General features: G+C 32.4%; 1 protein-coding gene across 1 annotated transcript; it reads left to right on the forward strand.

Moving 5' to 3' along the window:
• Nucleotides 1–4,608: 4,608 nt before the first annotated feature.
• Nucleotides 4,609–8,203, forward strand: LOC140765135 (acyl transferase 5-like). Its single transcript, XM_073104074.1, has 2 exons — nucleotides 4,609–5,226; nucleotides 7,266–8,203. The coding sequence occupies exons 1-2, from the start codon at nucleotides 4,819–4,821 to the stop codon at nucleotides 8,112–8,114; spliced, it is 1,257 nt and encodes a 418-aa protein (XP_072960175.1). The 5' UTR covers nucleotides 4,609–4,818; the 3' UTR covers nucleotides 8,115–8,203.
• The last annotated feature ends 1,423 nt before the right edge of the window (nucleotides 8,204–9,626 follow it).

Raw genomic sequence — 9,626 nt, forward strand, 5'->3', positions numbered from 1 at the left:
AATGAGAATATAAACTAGTCATATATTATTTACATGTTAATTCCGGACGAAAAAGAAAACAGTAGGCTACCAGAAGTGTCACATTGAAATATGTAAATTGTTACGGAGAGCCTCGCGCAATTTTAGCTAAGTCACCAATAACATGCCATATAGGCAATAGTCCACTTAATTCTATTCTATTCTATGCTTAAAAAAGATAACTTAATTTATATTTCAAATAAATTACAGTATTTATTTATATAAAATTGTTTATTATATTTAGAATTTCATACTTACGTAGTTAAACTATAAATTTTGTATTTAAATTATGAATTCTTTATTCTGCTGTAGATATATTTTGAATCTGAAAAACTCTGAATACAAAAGTTATAGGTTATGGCATCATCGATTTTATCTATTGGTTTCATAACACTTGGGTTTTAGATGATTATTTTCTGAATATTTTTTTTTTTAAATCATGCACAATATAATTTAAGTATGAATAAACTTTGAATTTCATATTTAAACTACGAAATTCTAATTCTATGCAGGTTTGGAAAAATATTCAAAAGAATATTAAAAAATAATTGGATAAGAACGGTGACGTCATGATTTAAAACTTTTGTATATAGAGTTTCTGTAGATTTGGAATTAATCTGTGATGGAATAAAGAATTCCTAATTTAAGCGTGAAATTCTAACTCTAATTCATAGTATCTTTTACAAAAGCATCATTAATTTATAAAATTCTAAATTAACTATTAAATATGGTCAGAAAAGAGAGGAATAAGAAATGTCATATAGATACTTACCCTATTCAAACTTTTAGAGACATTTGTAATACTAATACATTGCTAATTAGTTGTATCATAAGTTGATACTGTAATTTATTTACAATATAAATTAAATTCTATTTAGATGAAACTAAACAATTTACATTAAACAATTGTCTCTTTTTGAAACATTAATTATAGCCCAAAAAATAATAAATAAATAAATCAGCTCACACGCCATGCTTCTGCATTGACTTCTTCCTCTTTTCCCTTTATCTCTTGCGGTCAATTACAAGAGGTGGGAGAGATAGACGCCGAAGTGGAGTTTGGACTCCACTTTGAATTCCCCCCTCCATGTTTCTATAAAACCTAACCCCTGAACCCCTTTTTTCTGGCTGTTCTCCTCTCCCTCTTTCCTTTCACTCTCTCTCTCTCTCTCTCTTCTATGTTTCGTGCCGCCGAAGAACTTGACAAGGGCCGTGGATCATCGGAGCACCGACGGACCAAACTAACCCCTTAATCTGATCGACAAACCTATTACTGTGCGAGGAGAATTCAAGATTCAGGAGGAGCCCGATTTGAGGAGAGTTAAACAGAATTTAGAGATATTTTAGACGAGTTAGATCCTATATTAGTCTACAGAGTAATGTAATTATTGTAATGTAATTATTACTTTACGTCATTATTTATTATTTTTACATGCATTATTTATTACGTTATTCATGATAAACTCCATACTTAGTTATGTCATATGTTATTTTGATAATCATGATCTAAATAAGGTAATAGAAAATATGACACTGCATGTACGTATCATATTACCCTAATCCCAAATAAACAGTGCCTCTCTCACCTACTCAGTTTAGGGGTTAAGGGTATAATGTGTTATATAATATTATCATATTAGTGACCTACACCTGAGGTCACTAGTTGGTGGAGTATTTAAGTAATTACACTGCCTTGTTTGGATACTAATCTAGGATGATAGCAGAAAGATGTCTGAGAGGTAGGGTTATAGCTCTAGTGGTACCCGACGACGTAGGGTTAGGGTGTCCATTGAGCTTTGAGCTCTTTCTTGCTGTATGTGATAATTTTACTATGTACGATGATTCAGCTACAAATAATGATTTTATTCTGTGTGATGATTTACTAAAGAGGTGATGATGTTGATGACATTGGCGTACGACTAGGGTTCTTAGTCTAATAGTCATATACAACATCGCATGTACAAGTGATATTACTGCTAAATGACTATTTCTTCTTGTTATTAATAATATTATTATTTTTATTCTTTTCTTTTTCTTTTTCTTCTTCTTTTTCTTCTTTATTTTCTACTTTATATGATAAATTCTTCAATGTTATTTATTATTATTATTATTATTATTAATTATTATTATATATCTTCTTCCTTTTTCTTATTCTTCCTCTACTTCTTCTTCTTTTATCTTTTAATCTTTTTTCTATATAAATCACTATAATCACTCTTTAATTAATAAAGTAACAAAATTAATCAAAGATAGTGGTGAGATAATTATAATTAGCTAAATAACAAAAAATATGACTCTGTATGATGATTATCTATTTTTATGTAACCTATAATTGTAAGAGTGTATAGAAAAAACAATAAAAATTGTTAAAAAAAAATATAAAAATTATTATGATATTTATAAAAGTTATTAATATATTTTTTTCTTTTTCATCTTCTTTATTTGTTGCTTATTCTTCCTCTACTTCTTGTTCTTTTCTCCCTTAATTGTTTTTTTTTCTATACAAGTTTATCTAATTATTATTTAATTAATAAAGTAAGAAATTTATCGGAGATAGTGGTGAGATAATTATGATTAGTTAAATAGACAAAGCATGACTCTTAATGCTTCATCTTCTTCGTTGTTGTTGCTTCTTCTTTGTTCTTCTTTTTCTTTTTTCTATATGAGTCTTTTTAATCGCGTTTTAATTAATATAGTAAGAAACTAATTATAGATAGTGGTAAGATAATTATGATAAATTAAATAAATAAAAACTCTTTAATTAATGTCTAAAAAAAACTTAATCTATGTTGCAAATAAATTACAATTTCTACTTATGAAAATATGAATTACAATTAGAATTTCATACTTAAATGTAGAATTTCATATTTAAACTAGGATTTATTCATTCTGCCATAGATATATTTCTAATTTTGAATATAAAACTTGTATATCATGATATCACCAATTTTATCTAATTAGTTTCATAAGTATTGTATGTCAGATAATTATCTTACAAATATTTTTTTAAAACTATGCTAAATTAAAATTTTGTAGTTTAAGTACGAAAACAATATTCCGTACATTTTTCTTCTTTTCTTATTCTTATTCTTCTTTTTCTTCTTCCTTTTATTCTTCTCCTTCTTCTTTTTAATTGTTGCTTTTTGTTGTTCTACTTCTATCTCTTAGTTATTCTACTTTTTCATTATACAAAACTCTTTAATCATTTTTTAATTAATACACTAAAAGACTAATCAAAGATATTGTTAAAATAATTAGGATAAATTAAATAAACAAAATTTTTTAATTAATGTTTCAAAAAGAAAACTTAATCTATATTGTAAATAAATTATAATATCTACTTAAAAAACTTATGAATTATAATTGGAATTTCGTATTTAAACTATAAATCATTTGCTCCGTCGTAGATAGATTCTTAATCCGAAGAAACTCTGAATACAAAAGTTACAGACCGTAATGTCGTTGATTTTATCCAATTAGTTTTATAATATTTAAACATTTAGATAATTATCATAAAAATATTTTTCTAAATTACATTAAATTAGAATTTTATAGTTTATATATGAAAACTAGTGCCCCGTTCTCTTTTTTCTTTCATCTTATTATTATTCTTGTTCTTTTTATGTTGCTTCTTCTTTTTCTTTATTGTTCAAAATTGGCTTCTTTTTCTTCTTCTAGATTTTCTTCTTTTATCTCTTAATTATTATTTTCTGTTTTCTAGACAAATCTCTCTGATCGTTTTTAACTAATATAGTAAGAAACTAATAAGAGATAGTTATCAGATAATTAGGATAAATTAAATAAATAAAAACTCTTTAATTAATATTTCAAAAAGAGAACTTAATTTTTGTTGTAAATAAATTAAAGTTTCTATTTAAAAAAAATATGAATTACAGTTAGAAGTTTGTATTTAAACATAGAATTTCATATTTAAACTAGAAATTAGTTGTTTCGTCGTAGAAAGATTTCTAATATGAAGAAACTCTAAATACAAAAGTTTTAGATTATGATATCGCTTATTATTATTATTATTATTATCACATCATCTTTATATACTATAAGAAAACCAGTCTCCTACCTACTATCTATTGATCTAATGGTTTCTACAAGATCTCTCCTCCGTTGAGAGTTTTCTATCTTCATATATGATTAAATATGATTTGTCTAATGACCTCTCTTTAGAAAGAAGAAAAAAAACATTGCCACTATCATTACATAACTTATCTTAGCATCTTAATATAATAGCGCAGCAGTATAGTTGGCTTAGAAAAGTAGCTAAATAGCGAGAGGTCTTGAAGCAGATCTCGACAACGCTTGGTTCGAAGCAATTGTTCGGTGATGCATATGACTTGAAACCTAGACTAAGCAACTTACTATATTGGCTAAAAATCTGATAGAATCTAAGTGCCTTTATATCTAAGAAAGGTTGGCTATTTGTTCAGCCCATATCTAGCATTCGAACTCATGAACGATAAATATATATATATATATATAATGGCATCTTAATACAACAACGTTACAAAAGAGGAAAAAAATTCTAACATATTATAATCATAAATTTTCATTATAAATTATAATTATACTGCTACCATATCGGTCGTAAGTTCATAGATCTACCTACTAGCAATACAACTAGCAAGGTCTTGGCGTTAAGTAGACTTTTCCAATACGCAATCATTCACAAGTGCTAGCCCACCACTACAGACCCAGATCTAGTCAACTCCGAAGGCTTTCTTCCATCCTTAAATCAACCCCCCAATTCCTCCATCCGCAGATCCTAAACCACCCATCACCACCACCATGAGCTACTCGGTAACCAAATCTTCCACATTTCTCATCCCCCCTTCCACTCCAACCCCATCCTCCACTCTCCCCCTCTCCTCCATAGACAAGACCGCAGCAGTGAGAGTCACCGTCGACTTCATCCAAGTCTTTCGTCATGGAGAAGAGCCCAAGACCGCGATCAAGGAGGCGTTTGCAAAGGCGCTGGTCTACTACTACCCGGTCGCAGGAAGGATCGTTGAATCGCATCCGGGCGAACCTGAGATCGAGTGCAGTGGAGAAGGGATTTGGTTCGTCGAGGCCTCGGCGAATTGTAGTCTGGAAGATGTTAATCAATTGGAGCGGCCACTTAGGATCCCGAAGGAGGAGCTGCTTCCTCGTCCGCCCAAGGATGCGAAGTTTGAGGATTGTGTTCTTTTGGCTCAGGTGAGGTTAATTTCGTGAAGATGTCGATTTGGTCGCAAGATTTTATTGTTTGATTCCATGGATTAATGTCTTCTTCTATGCGTAGATCTGAGGATGTCATGAGCCCATGACCTCTAGCGAAAGTCACGTTTTACACCCTACATTTAATTAATTACAATTCAGACCTTATCTTTTCAATATTTACATTTGAGCCGTATATTTTGGATTTTATTATATCTGAAAATAGTTTATGACTAGCAAAAAGTGCCAACGGAGCTCAAAATATAAATATTGAAAAGAGAGTGTAAAATATGATTTTCGTTCCGATCTAATCAACAATTTAAAATATTATAGATATCGTTGCATTCTCCTAAATCTTTGACTACTTTAAAAATATCTTTTTGTTAGTTAAATATAACTAATTATAATTAAAATATAACTTAGGTTAAAAAAAGAGCTAATTTTCCCTTCTATAGTTATTTAAATTAGTTTAAAAGCTATTAGATATTATATCAAGCAATTTGCAGTAAAAAGTCCTCCGGTTTTTTAATTGGCAGAAATATATTCCAAATTTATCAAATTGCAAGTTTTTTTTACTGATTTAGCTCTAACAAATCTCAAAAAGACTGTCGTGCCCTAAAAACGTCACGTATCATCTATGTAATTTATATGCATCGACTATATAAAATATATTCTATAATTTAAAAAAAAAGTGTATCGAGATTAAAAAAAAAAACAAGCCACGCATCACTTATGTAATCTATACGCATAGCATATGTAAAATGTATACTCTAATTTAAAAAAAAAAACGTTATGCATCACCTATAAAATATATATGTATTGCTTATGCAAAACTGTACGCTGCAATTTTCAACGATATGCGTATTGAGAATTAAAAAGAATATCACGCATTACTTATATAATTTATACGCATCGCTTATACAAAAGATATGCTCTAATTTTTAACAACGTGTCCATTGAGATTAAAATAGTAAATTAGTCTAAATTAGTAAAAAAGGATTGAAAACGGGTTGGATTAACTCCGATCTGACCCACTATTCGACCCAATTCGGATCGGATTCGGATAGAATATTTCTATCCGATTCGAATACGGATAAAGTTTTTGAAAAAATTCGGATACGGATTCGAATACGGGTCGGATTCGGATACGAATATCGGATATCCATTTACCTGCATATTTTTTTGAATGATTTACAGTTTTTAGTTTGCTTATTTAAATAGTAAATATTAATATTGTTACTAATAATACGTTATATATTATTTATAGAGATTAATATCTCTAATTTTACATATTTGACATAAATAAAAAATTATTTTTGGTAAAACTCTTAATATTTGTGTTAATTATATCAAAATATTATAATTCTTTTAAATTTAATCATCCGATCCTCTATCTAAAAATTATCCGTATCCGTTTAGTTAGGATATAGTTTTAAATTTTGTTATCCGTCTAATATCCGAATTCGTATCCGGACTAAAAATATGGATCCGGATATAGGTTGAGCACTATCCAATCCGTATTTGATCCATTTCACTCTTAGAGTGCGGGGCTATTTCTGCCAATTAGAAAGCTAAATATTTTTTTACTGCAAATTATTCTAGTATATCTGTTTTAATGCGAGAAAAAAATTATTTATAAATATTTTACATTTTACAGTAGATATATTTGTCATTTATATATGTTTGCTAAATTTATCAATAATTGTAAGAAATATTTTATTTAAAGGTATTGATAAAAGCTATTCAGAAAGAATTAAAAGATTTTAGTGACAATTTTAATATTTTATGTAATAGTAATTACGACATTTTAAATTTTTGGGTGGCATTTATGTAAAAGTCTGAATCTAATTATTACCCTTATAGCTCATTCCACGATGACAATGCAAGCAAGATTTCATGTGGAATTGAAATAGGTCGGGTGAAGCTTTTATGGCTTCCTCTCTTGTGGATTCAAATTTGGGATAGCATGATCATATCATCTTATGAACACAAGATTATACTACTCAAACTCCCACTTATTTCAACTTCTCCACTCTCAGGTCACAGAATTCACCTGCGGTGGATTCACCGTCGGCATTTGCTTCAGCCACTTAGTATTTGACGGCCTGGGAGCCGCCCAGTTCATGAAAGCAGTGGGCGAGATGGCGAGAGGACTCCCAAAGCCCACAACTCCTCCAATCTGGTGCAGAGAAACCATCCCCGACCCACCCAAGCCACCCCGCGGCCCACCGCCATCCTTCACGGCGTTCAAGTTTGAGACCTCCGTCGTCGAGATCTCCCTGCAAAGCATCAACAATGTCAAGGACGAGTTCACCCACGGCATCAACCAAAGGTGTTCAACCTTCGACGTCGTGACCGCCATGCTCTGGAAATGCCGGGCGAAGGCAATAAGTTCATCCCTAAAGCCCGACGACGAAGTCCGCCTTGGCTTCGCAGCGAGCACTCGCCACTTACTGCATGCCATACTGCCCTCCGTTGATGGTTACTATGGGAACTGCGTGTACCCCGTGGCGATCGCAAAAAGTATCAATGAGATTAATAATGCTTCGCTTGTTGAAGTTGTGAGCTTGATAAGAGATGCTAAAGAGGCATTGGAAACTAGGTTTGTAGATTGGATGATGGGTGGACTCAAGGATAGCCACTATAACGTGCCATTGGATTATGGGACTTTGACTGTGTCGGATTGGAGCCATGTTGGCTTTAATGAGGTGGACTATGGATGGGGAGAACCGAGCTATGTCTTCACTTTGAATGATGATATTAATATTGTGCCTTCTGCAATCTATCTCAAGCCACCGGCGCCTAAGCAGGGGATTAGATTGATGCTGCGTTGTGTGGAAGAGGAGCACTCCAAGGTTTTATGCAATGAGTTGTTGAAGTTGGCATAGGTTCGGATTAGAATTGTTTTTCGGTGATGTTAGTTTCTTGGATTCCTGTATCACGTCTTCAACTAAAATAAATGAAAGGTTTTTCTTAATGTAATTGGCCTTAAAATCCTTTGACTATTTAGAATTGACATTTTTGTTATTTTCTAAAATATTCATAGAATATTGTAACATATGGCAATCAAAGTTAACAAATATATGAAAGTTACTAAAATAACCTCTTTCTGAAAGTTTATGAGTGTAGAATAATTGTCCCTCGGTTTTTCTTGCATAACAAAATTTCTACCTAGAAGTGATCATCTGGCCCAATCCGCCCATGCCCGGCAGCTTGAATTGCTAACGGGTGGCATGGGCCAGCCCTTCGGCCGCTTGGCCCAGCCCAAAAGCCTGTCCATCGGTCTGACCCAAAAGCCCGCCTATAAGCCCAACCCAAACAATTCCAAGTGGGCTCATGTCTTTTGAATGCGGTCAATGGCTCATATCTCCTGCTGTCCTGCACACTGCCGCAGAACATGCAAATTGGCTTTGCTTCTAATCACGCCCATCAAATTACTATAGCTCCATACTAAACCAAATACTATAAAGATCTCTCTATCTCCACATTCATATGCTTCTTTTTTTTCACCAAAAACCAATATATAGGAAATAATAAAAGAAAAAGAAAAGCAGGTGTCTGGTTACTTTAGCTGTATTTGATATAGAATGTTACAGTTCACGAACTAGAGTCCAGATTTAGACATGTCATCTTTATAACCATTTTTTAAGAATTTGTCTGCCATTTTGTTGGTCTAGTTTGTAAATTCCTTTAAAGATTGTAAAAAAAGGAGAGAGAGAGAGAGAGAGAGAGAGAGCGAGCTAGGAAGTAGCAGCTGTTGGTAGAGTTGGCATTGAGGCCCATGATGTTGAGCGCAGTAAAGAAAAGATTTGGAACCACAACTAGCTTTCCAACATCAACCTAACAATTTCGAAGGCCCAAAAAAAAGTGAAATCTATGGATAGCACCATTAAGCCTAGCTCAGCCCGGCCAACCTGCTCTCTCATGAGCCGACGGGTAGTAATAGGCTAGACCAATCTAGCCCGATCTGACCCACTCGGGTTGGCGAACAAAGTGTCCAACCTGGTTGGCCTAGTAGATCCGGCCCACCTAATGATCACCTCTAGCCCTAGCCCAATCACCCATATTTATAGATTAGACGTCCAGACCAATCGAACTTCGATATGTTCGTAATTAGAATGTACCAAGTGGTATCAAAGCAAGTTGGACCTCGGATCTTCATTAATGGTGGATACTAAATTCATGGCTTCAAAAAGAAGAATTGAAGATAACCCTACGATAGGTATGGAACGTCTTCTTGAATATTAATAAAGTCTACGATATCAAAAGATAGACTCTGATACCAATGATAGGTTCTACAGAATAATTTCTTCAAGATCTGGATTTATTGCATGAAATAGTCCGCGCAACTGAGGGAAAATATTCTCCCATAGTCAGAAAATTACAAAACCAAGTGGAAT

This window comes from Typha angustifolia, chromosome 1, assembly GCF_048772165.1.
Source record: "Typha angustifolia cultivar Huaian chromosome 1, ASM4877216v1, whole genome shotgun sequence".
Taxonomy (NCBI): Eukaryota; Viridiplantae; Streptophyta; class Magnoliopsida; order Poales; family Typhaceae; genus Typha; species Typha angustifolia.

Bases quoted from the DNA above. Each gene is read 5' to 3' on its own strand.
- LOC140765135 (XM_073104074.1), top strand. From the start codon at position 4,819: ATGAGCTACTCGGTAACCAAATCTTCCACATTTCTCATCCCCCCTTCC. The intron at 5,227-7,265 runs GTGAGGTTAATT...CTCCACTCTCAG, and splicing joins ATTGTGTTCTTTTGGCTCAG to GTCACAGAATTCACCTGCGG.